The 16,389-nt window shown below is 41.8% G+C and overlaps 1 protein-coding gene across 3 annotated transcripts in view; it reads right to left on the minus strand.

Moving 5' to 3' along the window:
- The window catches only part of ALPK1 (alpha kinase 1), a 119,042-nt gene that overhangs the window by 19,112 nt on the left and 83,541 nt on the right, over positions 1-16,389 (minus strand). For all 3 annotated transcript variants that reach the window (XM_044224231.1, XM_044224229.1, XM_044224230.1), the window contains 2 exons: positions 10,082-10,280; positions 759-818 (listed from right to left, as the gene is read on the minus strand). In XM_044224231.1, the coding sequence (XP_044080166.1) occupies positions 759-818; positions 10,082-10,280 (259 nt within the window). The remainder of the gene's footprint in view (positions 1-758; positions 819-10,081; positions 10,281-16,389) is intronic.

Below are 16,389 nucleotides of genomic sequence, written 5' to 3' on the forward strand. Positions count from 1 at the left end.
GCAGGCACCCAAGCTGGTCCATTGGACATGAGTACAGAGGGGTGAGTGGCTTTGGATTTTATTGTGATTAGGGTGTGGGGGGCTGGGGTAAAATCTCCTACAAGCTATGCTTGGTTTACTGATGAGTTGGTTTAAAACAAACCAAAAAATAACACCCCCACATGCCAGCCTGCCCAGTTGTGGGACAACAGGGTTGGGGGTAGGCTGGGGCCTGAAAACTCTCAGTGGTCAAACACCAAAAATAGAGTCAAAATCATTATTACACCCTCCTTGGTTCTGTGTCACATCACCTGCTCTGTTTTCTCCCCAGCTTTTAATCCCAGTGTGTGTGTGTGTGTATGTGTGTATGTGTGTGTGTGTGTGTGTGTGTGTGCGCGGTGTGGAAGATGGGAAGTATGCATACCATAGATTAGTGATGGTGGCCACAAATGAGGGGTGTATGGCCCATATCTGTATTCCAAAGTGCCTCCCCACTGGAAACGTCTCTAAGTTTCAAGGAGCTTGGGAACCTTGGATCCAGGCACACTGGAATTAAAAGTCTACTGGAAGTTTTGTTCAACTTAGTGGGAAACTTGTTGAATTTAATGCCCAGAAATTCACGCAAGATATCTGAAGGTTTAAATGATTTGTTACCCAACTTCCAGGTAGTTCTGGAGATGTCTAGCGTACAGTAACTATGAGGTCATTCAGTTCCTTTTAAACTAGAGCTCCGGCAGGACCGCCGGTGACAGTCGTCGTAAGATAGGAAAGCACCTTACCTGTCGCTCCGTTGTTGCTTATTAGACTGCTCAGGATATACTCTGCTTTTAGAAGTTTCCCTGAAAAAGAAGCCACCAAATGCTACACAATTAGTTCTGAACACATGCCTTCAATACTACTAGTAGTTTATGCTTTAAGATGAACACATTATAACAGGGAACATAACCTGTCTTGAAAACATTCTATTTTAACATTTTAAGTCAGGAGTGACGGGATGGCTGATAGTTAAGTGATGGACTCTTGATTTCGGCTCAGGTCATGATCTCAGGGTCGTGAGATGGAGCCCAGCGTTAGTCTCCCTGTTCAGCAGGGAGTCTGCTGTAGATTCTCCCTCTCCCTCTGCCCCTCCCCTGCTCTCTCTCTAGAATAAATAAATAAATATTTTTAAAAAATAAAAATAAAATTTAAAATCAATAACTACATCATGCACTAAAGTGAACAGAAAGGATGAGGTTTCCAGGAATTGGTAAGGTGGGAAATTGTACAGTATCTGAAATGGCAATTAGATTTACACACACTCATACACATATACACTCATTCATACAGAATAAGGTTTGGGAAGTAAAGGCAAACCCTTGTAAAATGTTATGTCTTCTTTTTGTGGATGACTTTGAAAGAAAAGAAAGAATGAATGAAGGAGAGAAAGAGAAGGAAAGGAATGAGGGAAGGAAAGAAAAAGAAAAGCACATTCTGAAATCATGACTTATTGTCTGATTAAAATTTATTCATACCAAAGTGTTTAGAAAGAGAGCAATAACATAAAATACTTGTGTAAATGAATTTTACAAAAAAAAAAATTTCTTCGTCTCCTCCTCCTTCTTTTTAATTTACTCGGCAGGGAGAGACACAACTAGAGAGGGAACGCAAGCGGGGGAGTGAGAGAGGGAGCAGCAGGCTTCCCGCCGAGCAGGGAGTCAGATGCAGGGCTTGATCCCAGGACCCTGGGATCATGACATGAGCTGAAGGCAGACGCTTAATGACTGAGGCACCAGGCATCCAGGTATCTTTCTTCTTAAAAGTTATATTTTCTAATTAGGTTTTTTAAAAGGATTTATTTATTTACTTGAAAGAGAGAGAGAGAGAGTGCACATGAGCAGGGGAAGGCAGAGAAGAAGAGGGAGAATCTTTAGCCGACTCTCCACTGAGTGGCGAGCCCTCACCTGGGGCTTGATTCCAGGACCCTGAGATTACAACCTGAGTGGAAATCAAGACTCGGTTGCTTAACTAACTATGTCACCCAGGTGCCCCTCTAATTAGGTTTTGCTGATAGCTAAGGGTGGGTATTTTTTTTTTTAAAGATTTATTTATTTATTTGACAGAGAGAGATCACAAGTAGGCAGAGAGGCAGGCAGAGAGAGAGAGGAGGAAGCAGGCTCCCCGCTGAGCAGAGAGCCCGATGTGGGACTCGATCCCAGGACCTTGAGATCATGACCTGAGCCGAAGGCAGCGGCTTAACCCACTGAGCCACCCAGGCGCCCTAAGGGTGGGTATTTTTAAAATATATTGATTCATTATCACCAAACTTGCTGAATGTCTTAATTCTAATCATCTGTGTATTTCTTGAAGTTTTCTATGTGGGCAATCGTACTTTCTAAAAATCCTGATAACTGTGTTTACTCATTTCTAATCTTTGTAGCTCTTATTTCTTTTTCTTTTTTCATTGCAACGGGAGGACTTCTTGGTCAGTATCAAATTGAAGTGACAACAAGATATGTTTTTTTTCTTTACTTGATCTTAAAAGGAACATTTCTAGTTTTTCATCAGTAGTTTTGCCAAGGTTTTTTTTTTTTTGTTTTTAATTTTATTTATTTATTTGACAGATAAAGATCACAAGTAGATGGAGAGGCAGGCAAAGAGAGAGAGGAGGAAGCAGGCTCCCTTTTGAGCGGAGAGGCCGATGTGGGGCTCGATCCCAGGAACCCGGGAACATGACCTGAGCTGAAGGCAGAGGCTTTAACCCACTGAGCCACCCAGGTGCCCCCAGTTTTGCCAAGGTTTTTGAATGCTTCCTTTTACTAGGTTAAGAAGTCTCCTCTTGTGCAGCTACCAGCTGATGGTCGTTCAGCTCCAAATTCACCCTTCATTGCCTGCTTTGCAATAATGGGAAGGGACCTTGTAAATAGTTCTCCTTTGTCAGCTTTTTCATTAGAGGGTGTGGAGAGATACCACAAGGGGAGGCTGCTTCTCTTCCTGATTTAGTGTGCAGTTCTTGCCGGGCTCCCCCAGTGCGTGTCACTTCTCCAGTACCTGCCCCGCACCGCATTCCTGGCTTCTCCTGTGCCCGAGTCCTCCAACACAGGTGGCTTCCCCAGCGCTTTGCTCCTCAGTGTGCAGAGGTCAACAGGGCCCAGCGGCCAGCAGCTGCCTGCAGCATCCTCTCAGGTGATTTTGCAGTGGAGTGGGGTCAAGGAAGGACCTCCCCCTGAATGTTCACTGCTGGTATTCCATAAAGGCAGCTGTGTGGTGAGTTCCAGAGTGTGTTTCTGTGGGTGGCTTCCCCAAGCACCCAAGAAGGTGGATTTCCGGGGAGTTCTGCTGGCATGGAACCTCCTTGACTTCTCTGCCGTCCTGTGAGCCATGGCTGTGCCTTCTCCGCCGTCCTGTGAGCCATGGCTGTGCCTTCTCCAACAAGGTCTGGATCATAGTCCCGGTATGCCTGGCTGTGGGGTTTGGAAATTTTTCTTATTCTCTCAGTACAAGGGATAGCAGCTGTTCCTTATAACTGCTTATCCTGTATTCTTCAGAGTTCTCTTTACCACTTAATAGTAATCACTCATCAATCCCCTGACATAGCTAATTACTCTTTATATTAAACTCTCCTTGTTCAAATTACTGTGTTGTTTCTGTCTCCTGAGTAGAACCTGACCAAGAACATCTCCAACTCTAGTTTGTATTTTCAACCTGCACAAGATGTAAATTTTGTAAAACACTTCTTACATCAATTTCAGTGAACACATAGTTTTCTTGTTTATTCGGTCCAAGAGGTGAACTGAATGAATCAGTTATTACATTATTATTGTTGTTGTTATTGTTATTATTATTGTTATTTAGTAAGCTCTACCCACAAAGGGGCTTGAATGCATGACTGAGAGATCAAGAGTCACTTGTTTGCTCTACCAACTGAGCTACCCAAGTACCCTTGAATGAATCAACTTTTAAATAATCAACCTTTCTTATACATCTAGAATAAGCCTTCCTTGCCTGTACTGTATTATCATTAACTTAATACAGTGTTGGTCAATTTGATAATATTATAAGATTTTTTGCATCTGATAAATTATGTAAGTGATACTACTATAAAATTTCCTTTTATTTTTATCTTAATTAGTTCGCATTTCCATTTACCAATTCTTTATTTATCATTGTTTTTTGAATCTCCTCTTCCATCCTTATGGATTCAACTTTTTCTTTAACAAAATACATTCATTAATGTGTGTGTGTGTGTGTGAGAGAGAGAGAGAGACTGGGAGAAAAATGTCTTGAGAATAATAAATAATTATAGTCTTTGTCTGAAAATGTCTATTTTGTCCTTACTTTTTAAAAAAATTTTTTAATTTTTATTTTTTTTATAAACATATAATGTATTTTTATCCCCAGGGGTACAGGTCTGTGAATCGCCCGGTTTACACACTTCACAGCACTCACCAAAGCACATACCCTCCCCAATGTCTGTAACCCCACCCCACTTCTCCCAACCTCCCTCCCCCCTGCAACCCTCAGTTTGTTTTGTGAGATTAAGAGTCACTTATGGTTTGTCTCCCTCCCAATCCCATCTTGTTTCATTTATTCTTCTCCTACACCCTTAAGCCCCCATGTTGCATCACCACTTCCTCATATCAGGGAGATCATATGATAGTTGTCTTTGTCCGCTTGACTTATTTCGCTAAGCATGATACGCTCTAGTTCCATCCATGTTGTCGCAAATGGCAAGATTTCATTTCTTTTGATGGCTGCATAGTATTCCGTTGTGTATATATACCACATCTTCTTTATCCATTCATCTGTTGATGGACATCTAGGTTCTTTCCATAGTTTGGCTATTGTGGACCTTACTTTTGAATGATAACTTTGCTGAGTATAAAATTCTAGGTTAAAAGCTATTTCCTCTCAAAAAAAATTTTTTTTTTGGTAGATTCCATTGCTTTCTGGAATCTGTTGTTCCTGATAAAATGCTTTATGTGAGTCTAAATATAGTTCCCATATACATAATCTGTCTTTTCTCTCTGTTTCCTTTAAGATTTTCTCACTGTTTGATTTTCTGTAGTTTCACCACACCATGTCTAGGTGATTTAAAAAAAAAAAAAAGTTTGCTCAAGATTGGATTCACCTCTTCAATGCAAAGACCTGTTTTTCTCCAATTTCAGTCAGTCCTCTCAGAAGTCCTATTAAACTTATGTGCTTTTTTCATTCTATTCTCCAAGTTTTAAGATTCCTCTTTCATATTTTCATCCACCTATCTCTATATGCTTCATTCTCAGTATTTTCCTTAAATATAATTTCCAACGCCATCACGCTCTCTCCTTCTGTTAGATCTGCTGCAGGAATGCATTTCAGGATGGTCAGTTAGGGGGTTAGAATACCCGAGAAACTGGCCCAGAATTATCTTTATTGGAAGGCTGTTACCACTCATCTGTAACAGGTGGGCACATATTTAGAATCTTTGAATTGCCCCTTTAAAAAAAATTATTTATTTATTTTTAAAGATTTTATTTATTTACTTGAGAGAGAGAGTGAGCCCACACATGAGAGAGCACAAGTGGGGGGGTGGGGCAGAGGGAGAGGGAGAAGCAGGGAGCTCAGCTCAGCAGGGAGCCTCACATGGGACTTGATCCCAGGACCCCAGAATCATGAATTAAGCTGAAAGTAGACACTTAATCAACTGAGCCACCCAGATGCCTCCTCTTTTTTCTTTCCTTCTTTCTTTCTTTCTTTCCTTTCCTTTTCTTCTCTCTCTCTCTCTTTCTTTCTTTTTTTCTTTCAAGATTTTATTTATTTATTCATTTGAGAGAGAAAGAGCATGAGCAGGGGGAGGGGCAGAGGAAGAAGGACAAGCAGACTCTGCACTGAGTGGAGGGGCTCCGCTTGAGGCTCGATTCCACACCTCTGAAATCATGACCTGAGCTGAAATCAAGAGTTAGATGCTTAACTGACAGAGCTACCCAGACCGCCCTGGAGAGTCCTTTGCTAGTCAAGCAAGGTCTGGAAAACAGCAGCATCAGTGTTGTCTGGGAGCTGATTAGAAATGTCGAATCTGAGGCTCTGCCACATACCTACTGAATTAGGATCTGCACATTTTTAAAAAGAGATTTATTTATTTTAGAGAGACTGAGAGAGAGGGAGTACACATGTGCATGAGGTGGGGGGGGCAGGGCAGAGGGAGAGAGAGAGAATCCTCAAGCAGACTCCCTGAAGAGTGTGAAGCCTGATGTAGGGTTCCATCCTGGCACCCTGAGATCATGATGGCTCAGGTCCTACGTACAACTACTGAGCCACCCAGGTGCACTGGGTCTGCATTTTTAACAAGAAATTCCAAGGGTTGATGAAGTTTGGGAAGTACTGCTATAATGAGACTTTTTTTTAGGTTTTATTTATTTAAGTACTCTCTATACCCAATGTGGGGCTTGAACTCACACCCCCCAGATTAAGAGCCATCTGACCGAGTCAGCTATTTGTGACTTTTCATCACTGGTCTGAGAGGAGATGAAGTGAAAAATGGAGAGTGAGCATTTAGTAATTTCTATATCTTTTGCCCAAGTAATTTTATGACTCTTCAATCTAATAATAAATACTTTGGACTTAACAGTTGTATGTATTTTTGTTTTTATTTCATTTTACTAATGATCTATTTTATTGTATTCACTCAGTTTAAGGAGTTTGTTTGGCAGCTGCTATCTGTATTGGCACTTGAAATTCGAGAAGCTTAGCCACCAACTAGGAGAGCTGCTGGATGTTTGGCTCTCTCTAGCCTTCCTCATGTGGTTACATTCTTGTGGCCTGCAGGTACAAAAGAGGAACTGAGAAGCTGTGCTTGCTTTTAAGCAATTCCCTATTAATTACTAAACTTTCTGACAACCACACTGCTTTTTAATTTCAATTGCTGTTTTTTAAAATTTCTTTTTTTAAAAGATATATTTATTTATTTTAGAGAATATGCACATGTGATTGAGGGGAGGGGCAGAGGGAGAGAATGAATCTCAAGCAGACTCGGCACTGAGCGTGGAGCCCGACAAGGGGTTCGATCTCATAACCCTGAGATCATGACCTGAGCAGAAACCAAGAGTCAGCCACTTCATTGACTGAGTTGCCTGTATCTTTAAATTTCTGAAAAATCTCTTTAGTTCTTTTTCAAAGGGTGAATTCATTTTCTTTTCCTGTTACATTCCGTTCTTCAAACATGCTGTTTTTTAAACTGTATGAATCTTTCAGGTTGTTCTATTTTTATGTTTTGTTTTGGAGGGCCATTTTTCCTATTTGTTGTACATACTGCTCTTCTCTCACGTGTTTCATTTCCTTTTGTTGCTTATACGGTTTAACCAAGGGCATCTTCAGCAAGGATTATTGTCCTGTGGGATTCCTATGCCCTTGGAGTGTTGATGTTTCTCTGGAATATAGTTCCATACTTGATATTCTGCTGGGCCCCAAAAATGTCAGTGCTGAACTAGTTTTTTGTTAATTATTTGGAGGGATTCCCTCCCTTGTGGATAGAGTAAATTCAGACTCTTCACACACATCTGACATAGTCTTGGGGTTTTTTGTTTATTTGGGGAGATTTTTTGGGGCCTTTACCCCAGAGCTTGGATAGAGAGCAAGCTTCCTTGCCACTTCTCTGCGTAAGCTGGTGGAGCTGGTCAGTCACCTCTCATAGCTGGAATTTAAGAATTCCCGCTTTGTGCAAATATTTCACTCCTCATGTAGTCCCGTGGACCTGTCTCTTGCCCCTACATGGGGTTTAAAATGACAATCCCTTCCCTTTGGACCATATCCAAGTGTAAACGCTTCTGTCCAGAGTCATGAGCAGTGGACGACTGTTTTAACTTTGAACAGTTTCTACATTTCCGGCACTTAAAAAAAAATTCACAATATCTGTGTAATAGGAGATTATATGCTTGCTTAATCCTCCATGTGAAAGAACTAAAAATTTGAACCTTTATCTCTAATTATGGCTTAAAAGGATTATTCTCCTTGCTGGGCAGGCCCAGGATGTCTTCTGTTGTGTATGAAATCCATGTTGAATGCCCCGACCTTAGGCGTGTGTTTTGGGTAGATACCAGGAAGGGCTGAGTCAAAGGGGTAACAGTGTGACTGTGCTATCCCCTCAAATTACCTTCATTCCTCTTCCTTATTTCTCATAATATCTTATCATCCTCTCCTTTCTCTATCCCAGGAGTCCCAAATGCTGAGAATGGAGACCTCTTCTCCTATTACTTTCTTTATCAGGACACCACCACTGCTCTAAGGCCTCGTCTCTCTCTTACTGTATGGGGAAGCCTAAGAGTTGTTTGGGAGGGGGCGAGTGGCACAGTCAGTTGATCATCTGATTTGATTTCGGCTCACGTCGTGATCTCAGGGTTGTGAGATGGAGCCCTGCATTAAGCTCCGAGCTCAGCGTGGAGTCTGCTTGAGTTTTTCCTCTCCCCTTAACTGCCACTGTTGCGCTCTCTCTCTCTCTCTCTCTCTCTGAAGTAAATTAGAAAAATAAAAGAGTTGTTTGGGGGAGAAGTTCACAAAAATCACTTAACTCTGAGGCTGTGTTTGTTTTCTTGTGGCTCTTTTGGTAGTATCTTTGAGGAAAAGACAACCCAACCGCTGGGGACTAAGATTTCGGATTTTATCTTAGACATAGGCGAGGTAGTAGCAGAGGAGCATACGGCTCATGAGGATATCTAGGCTTAGTTGTTATCACATTTACAAGCATGAGAGAAACAACACAACAGACAAGTGAAAAGATCAGTTTGGCTGTGCAAAAAAGCAAAGCTATCAACACCCACTTACCGCTTGACCTCAATTTCCATGTCACACTATAGCAAATCCATATATCATAAAATAGGCCACATCGACTCTATTGCAAGTTCGAACTGAAGAGAGCCAATGCTAGAACTCTGCCTGCGCACGTCTGGCCTCCATCATTCTGTTCTCCCTCCAGAGCACCCTGCACACACACCATGACCATCTGATGCCATCCCAAAGAAGATGACTTGTCAGGTTTCCCTCATACCCCAAACAGGATAAACTCCGAACACTGTAAAATGTCCGAAATCAGGGATATCGGAAGGAAGAAAGTTTTCCCAAGTTCAACTCTGTCCCTGCGGTTACTCTAGAAAAGTAATAAACACGGACACAATTTATGCACAGCTGCAAGAACTTGAAAGTGAATGAAGTTGGGCTTTTGAAAAGTAAACCTTCACAAGCCCATTTCCCTCATGCCCTTTTATCTCTGTCCCTCTCTGCATCCAACAATTGTCCCATTTAGTATAGTCAGTACAGTTCCTTTTCAAAGGAAATGGAGTAAAGATATTTTAACCCCTTGAAGACCAGACTTATAAAATCAATTTTAAAAAAAGAGCCAGTCCTGTTTCTGGGAAGGGCAGATTTGCCTTCTACTTTTGTCCTGTATTCTTTCACTCTTAGAAATGAGGATGTCAGGCTACACATTTCTCAACCTCATGGTTATCAGTAATTTAAATAATTCAAAAATTCTATAGAAGTAAACGTCACTGTAATACATAGCAGGCCCTTTCTCCCTCCAGCCCCCCTCTACAGTACTTCCTAAGTTAGAATGTCAGCCTCATTTTTCATTTCATTCAAAGTGACAGAAGGAAAAAAAAAAGATACTTTAGGGCCTAATCAGGTACTGTACCGGTGTCCCCAGTGATGGAAAAAACCCTCGGATTACTTCGGTGGGTTTGTCAGCTCTATTGTCAGCATAGTCAAGTGGCTGGAGACAGGAGAACTAAGAGAAAATAGTCGAATTTTAATCTGCTTTTTAAAGGCTCTTGGTCAGAAGTATAGCAATTCAGATACCCCTGTTTGAAAGCAGCAGGACAGATTTGTTAGAAGACAAAAGCCCCAATTAGTATTTTCCACACCCTTTCACAATTTTCTCTACCGCTTTTGGCTCTGAAACCCTTTATGCCAGGGCCTTTGTGCCGGCAGGAGGCGGGTGGAAGGGCACCTCCGAGGCCGGGGGCGGGGAGAGCCCGCGGCTTGCAGAGCCCGCCCGCCCGGTGCCCGCCGGAGTCAGGGAGCCCCGGAGGGAAGGCGAGCCCCGGCCGGCCGACCCCGGGGCGCCGGGCTGGGGGTGGGGCGCGGGAGGGGAGCCTACCTGAGTTGACCGAGAGTCGGGCCTGGCGGATGACCACCTGCGGGGCAATTGGCGTTGCGGGCCGCAGCCTGTGGAGCCCCTTGGCGACCTGCAGGAGTTCGCCCGAGACGTCGAGCCCGTACAGGAAGCGGTCGCTTAAGAACACGATGGCAGCGGCGGTGGCACAGTCGCGGGCGACGATGGAGGCTTTCAGGGACGCCTGCGGGGACATCCCGGGACGTGACGAACCGCACGGAGGCCGCGCCCCGCACGAGAAGGCCGCCCGGGGACCAAGCTTAGTCTTCTAGGTTTTTGTTTTTCTTTTCTTTTCCTTCCTTTCCTTTTCCTTTCTCCTTACTTGCTTGCTTCCTCCCTTCCTTTTCTTTCCTCCCTCCTTCCTTCCTCCCCTTTTCTTTCTTTCAGTCAAAACAAGAACAACAAAACCTAGAACTAGGGGAAGAAACCTACTTTATTGGGCCGCTGAACGGAAAGAAAAAATAAATAAGGAAAATCCAAGTCAATTGTGAGATAAAACCATTCTTTCATTTCGTTTTCCCCACTACATTTCTAAAACTCTACAAGTGATAAATGCATATTTCCTGTCATTAGAAAATTCAAACAACATCAGGTAAAAATGAAAAGTGTCCCTTAGTTTCCTGACTCTTTACCTGATGTTTTCCCCTCCTCCTCCTCCCCAATCTCATTCTCATTCTTCCTCATCATGATTTCAGGGCGATCCTTCTAGAAACTTCTACCCTCTTGTGTTTATTTAGACATTAATTGGTTCCTTGTCTTGCCTTGCTCTCTCCCCCTTTCCCTCTTTTTCCCTCTCATAAATGAGATTACACTAGACCTATTGTCATGCTGGTTGCTTCTTTCAGTCATCTTAGCATCTAGAAGAACGTTATGCATCAGTTCATAACACTCTGCTTCACTTACTGCCTACATTTTAATTAAGAAGAAATACAGAATTTTAGGAAATATTTTAAATTTATCTTGTATTTAGTTAATGAATAAAACAAGAAAAAGTAGAAAACAGGCATGGAATGAAATTGTAACATAGAGTGAGAAGTAGAGATAAGCAAGGCAGACTTGAATAGGAAAACATCTTCTTTTGATCTCCAAGGTGTTATACTCAAGATATTCAAAGTCATGGAGCCTATGGCACAAATGAGCTTCCCACTCGGTAGTACTTTCTCCATTTGCTAAAGTAAATCAAGCAGTGCTTTCTGAGCATATTGGTTCACATAGGAAGCCCAAGAAAGCATTGCTCATGTTCCTAGCACAATGTTACTACACAAAGCACTGCTTTCTTCACTACGTAATCCTAAGTACTAACAATTATTGAGTAAAATTAGATGTGGGGCATGGTGCTAAGTGCATTACATGTACTAATTCACTCACTCTTTACAACAATCCTAAGAGGCAGATTCTATTAATACCCCCATTTTACAGATGGGAAACCTAAGACTCATAGAGGTTAAGTAACATGGCCACCATCACATGATCCGTGACTAAGAGGGGAGATTTGAACACAGGAAGTCTAGGTCCAAATCCCACATGTTGAAGTCCCGTGTTGTACTGACTTTATTTTAGGAAAACAGGAATTGGATATCAATTATCTGATACTTACAGTAATGCCAGTAAATACCAAATACGTAATCAGTCTTGTTACAGTTGCTGGTCTGAGCATTATTTACTTTATCGAACTGAAACTAAAAGACAATGTATTCAAATTGGTAGAGAGCAACCTCTGCTTTTCAAAATCTGCCTGGCACTGTTCTTTTCGGTTTTAATTTGATACTTGTGTATCTCAAGTAAAACTGGCCTAAACTTTTATATTTGGCCCATTCCAGAGTTCTATCGATGGTGCTGATAGGAGGATTTGAGGTTTGGTATACTTGTGTGCTGTCTATAGCACTGTCGGTAGAACATAACATATATTTATAGGTTTTCATCCATCAGGCAATGGCTACCAATAACCACCACAATAACCCCTCTATTTTCACAGAGATGCTTTCTTAACTCGTTAAGATTTTTAAGCTATCACTGTGTTTATTAAGTCTAGAAAGTGATCATTTGCATTTGTATTTATCCTTTCGTTCAAACTGATCACTGTTCTCATTGTGATAGAGATGCCAATTATTTAGGCAGGGGTGGGGGTGGGGGTGGGGATAGTTCTTCTCTCTTCTTGGTGTTTCCTTCCATGTGAAGGGAGCTGGCTTACTGTAGCACTCCTGGTCTCTACTTCTTGACTCACTCTGCCCCAGGGGAGGTGGAATGACTAATATGACTGGTAAATTTGGGAAGAAGAAACTGGCATGTCTGGCTTAGCTCTTCTCTTTTGTTCCTTGGGGTTGGGGTGTCTAAGGGAAACAGGATACTCTGCTTTTGTGTATCAAAAGTCTTATCTAGAAAGCCACACTATATGTGGGGTTCTGCTTGCCCTTATAATCCCTGTGGGATTATTAATGGGGATGTCTACATAATTCTGGGATTCAGCTAGCAGACCTCCTGTGGTCTAATAATGAAGTTGTATCTTTCAATTTTGCCTTTATCAGAATTAATGGTAATGTTTAACCTCTTGTCTTCTAACTCTTGATATATTTCTCAATTTGCTCAGAATCCAGGAGGAAAAGAATCCTAGATCCTAAGATCCCAAAGTTAATCATGGCCTAATATGTAATAATGTAATAATCCTTTCTAAGGAAAACTAAGCTGACCACAGTTAACTGCTTTTGAATCTGGCATGTATTTTGCTACTTGACCTTGACCTTGACTCCATTTCCCTACCCCACCACCAGCTCAAAGCTAAATTAAGAGTACTCATCAGATCCCTGGTCTCATGACTCTACGGCCTCGCTTGAAAAAAATGAACTTTAAAATCTGAACTAAAAAATATAGAAAGAATGGTAGGGTAGAAAGAAGCAGAAAATAGAATGTAGCTAAGTCACACTTATGGGCAACCGCAGACTGAAGATGGAAGAATGATGGCTCTGGATCCAAATGCACCTGTCATGAGTGCCATTCTTAGAGTTCCAGGCCTCCTTGATTGTTCTGTTATGCTTTCATAATGATGTACACCCTATTTTGTGAATTTGTTTGAGTGAACCTTTGTTCCTTCTAATAAAAAAAAACAAAAAACAAAAAACTAAAACTGAAGTGTTCAAAACTTCTATTGAGAATTGTCAAATTTTAAAATAAGAACTAGTCAGTCGGGCGCCTGGGTGGCTCAGTGGGTTAAGCCGCTGCCTTCGGCTCAGGTCATGATCCCAGGGTCCTGGGATCGAGCCCTGCATCGGGCTCTTTGCTCAGCAGGGAGCCTGCTTCCTCTCCTCTCTCTATCTGTCTCTCTGCCTACTTGTGATCTCTGTGAAATAAATAAATAAAATCTTAAAAAAAAAAAGAACTAGTCAGTCAATTGACATTCATAAACTGTAAATTCAAGTGGAAAGGAAAATTTATGGTTTTATGTATGCCTGGCTCTGTTCACTAAGGCTGGTCTCTGGTCAAGAGTCCTTCCTATGCTAAATACACATGACACAGTACTTCAGTTTGCAACCTCAGCTGTTATCTGCAGAACTTGTAGCCTCCTCCACTACTAGGCTTCCTAAAACTTGTGCTTGGAAAGAGCAATGCTACTGCTGTCACTCTGCTCGTCGTGACCGTGTCTCTTGCAGGGTTCGCAGCAAACCACAGTGGGTTCCCTCTCTTTCAGGTTGCACTTTGTGTGATGGTCAGTTCTGCTCTCCCTTCTCACAGGTGCCCCACTTCGGTTTCCAGGTAACCATATACCTACTTGGGATGCAATGCTTAGTGACAGGCTATTTTCTAGAGGTGATTCTCGATCCTTATCTCTCTGATAAAAATGGGTTCCATTATTGTAGCACCATCTAGTTCATGAAAAACATTCACAGACATTATCACATTTAAATTTATAGTAACTATAACATCTAAGTAAGGTAAGGAGACTGAAGTTGAGAGGTTAAGTGACTTGCCAAATTTACAAAGCCCAAGGGGTGCCTAGTTGGCTCAGTGGGTTAAAGCCTGTGCCTTTAGCTCAGGTCATGATCCCAAGATTCTGGGATTGAGCCCCAACACTGGGCTCTCTGTTCAGCAGGGAACCTGCTTCCCCCTTTTGTCTCTCTGCCTACTTGTGATCTCTGTCTGTCAAGTAAATAAAATCTTTAAAAAAAAAAAAAATTTACAGGGGCACCTGGGTGGCTCAGTGGGTTAAAGCCTCTGCCTTCGGCTCAGGTCATGATCCCAGGATCCTGTGATCGAGCCCCACATGGGGCTCTCTGCTCAGCAGGGAGCCTGCTTCCCACTCTCTCTCTGCCTGCCTCTCTGCCTACTTGTGATCTTTGTCTGTCAAATAAATAAATAAAATCTTTAAAAAAAAAAATTTACAAAGCCCAAAGGGTGCCTGGTTGGCTCAGTGGGTTAAAGCCTGTGCCTTTAGCTCAGGTCATGATCCCAGGATTCTGGGATCGAGCCCCTACACTGGGCTCTCTGTTCAGCAGGGAGCCTGCTTCCCCCTTTGTCTCTCTGCCTACTTGTGATCTCTGTCTGTCAAGTAAATAAAATCTTAAAAAAAAAAATTTACAAAGCCCAATGGGTCAGGGTCAGGCAGGAACCCAAGTCTATATCTTTTTAAAGTAAATTTTCTTATTGTGGTAAACAACGCATAACATAAAATTTACCATCCTCACCATTTTCAAGTGTACAGTTCAGTAGTGTTTAGTATATTGTTGTGGAATAGATCTCAGAACTTTTCCATCTTGCGAATATGGAAGTCTTTCCCGGTCAGACAACTCCCTTGCCCCACCACAACCCAGTCCCTGGTAATTACCATTTTACTTTTTATTTCTATGACTTTGATTATTATAGGTAGTTCAAGTAAGTGGAATCATATAGTATTTGTCTTTTTGTGACTGTGTCTTTTTGTGATAATTTAGCATAGTGTCCTCAAGTTTCATCCAGGCTGTAGCATGTGACAAAATTCCCTTCCTTTTTAAAGCTGAATTATTCCATTGTACGTATATGCCAAACTTTGTTTATCCATTCATCTGTTGATGGACATGTGGGTTGCTCTAACATGTTGGCTATTGTGAATAGTGCTGCTAAGGACATGCACATGACAATATCTCTTCAAGATCTTGCTTCCAATTATTGTGGCTATATATCCAGGAGTGAAATATATGGATCATAGTGTAATTCTAGTTTCGATTTTTTTTTTTTTTTTAGGAAGCTCCAGACTGTCTTCCTTAGAGAAGGAATTTTACAATCCCAACAGTGAACAGAGTTCTAACTTCTCCATATCCTTGGCCAACACTTGAGGGACACAAGTGTATTAAGGGTCAATTTTCTTCCACTTTCTCCCTATGGTCTGATCAAGGTGATTTTGCTCAGTGACTAATTGGGACATAGAAAGCTGGGTATCTGGAGCAAGGGCTAAACTTGTCACTCACTGAATCCAAGCTGTTTCTAAAGAACCCATATCCCTTATTATGATGAGCAAATTCTGAAAGAGACAAAAAAAAAATTGAAAAGAACATTCTTCTTATGAATTTAAAAGTAAGGGAACAAAAAGAAGACTTTATAGGAGATGGCCTTTAATTTCAGTGTTTTGAAATTCTCTAGTAAAAGTTGGTACCATGAGAGCAAATGATGAGTTGGTGATTACCTGGAAATTATACCCACAAACATTCTTCACACTGAGCTGCAAAGACACTTTGCAAGTTCAGTGGAAACTTCTATGAAGAGGTCTTCCTGACGTGAGATGATTGAGCTTCTAGGTGTCTGGGTAGGCCAAGGGGGCCGGAGTTCACAGAGAGGGCTGCACAAAGCAAGAAGTCCAGAGATCTGAAGAGGGCTTCTTGGATTTTCAGCAGAGCTCATGCATGGAAAGACACCACCCAAAGCTGGAGAAAGAACCACCTGAAAGGATTAGTGGAAACAGTTCCCAGGCTTCATGTAGGACTTGCATTTCCACCAACAAGAAAGGAAAATCTTGTTGTTCACATGGCATGGGGTAGAGTATTCCAAAAGGCATCACTTCAATGGTGAGACAAAATCAGAATAAGGTGGCTCTTGGGCCACTCTAAAAGTTTAGAAGCAAGCTTGAAAAAGATCAAACAATTTCCTAACTTGATTGAGTCCCAAAACAAAGCTCAAGGCTATTTATAGGCTCACAGAGTACCCACCATCCTATGTGGTGAAATTCACAATGTCTGGCATCCAGTCAAAAATTACCAGGCATGAAAAGAAGCCCATATTGCAGAGAAAAATAAATCAACAGAAGCTGACCTCAAAATGAGTTATTATAA

The sequence above is a fragment of the Neovison vison genome, chromosome 11, assembly GCF_020171115.1.
Source record: "Neovison vison isolate M4711 chromosome 11, ASM_NN_V1, whole genome shotgun sequence".
In the NCBI taxonomy this organism is placed as follows: Eukaryota; Metazoa; Chordata; class Mammalia; order Carnivora; family Mustelidae; genus Neogale; species Neogale vison.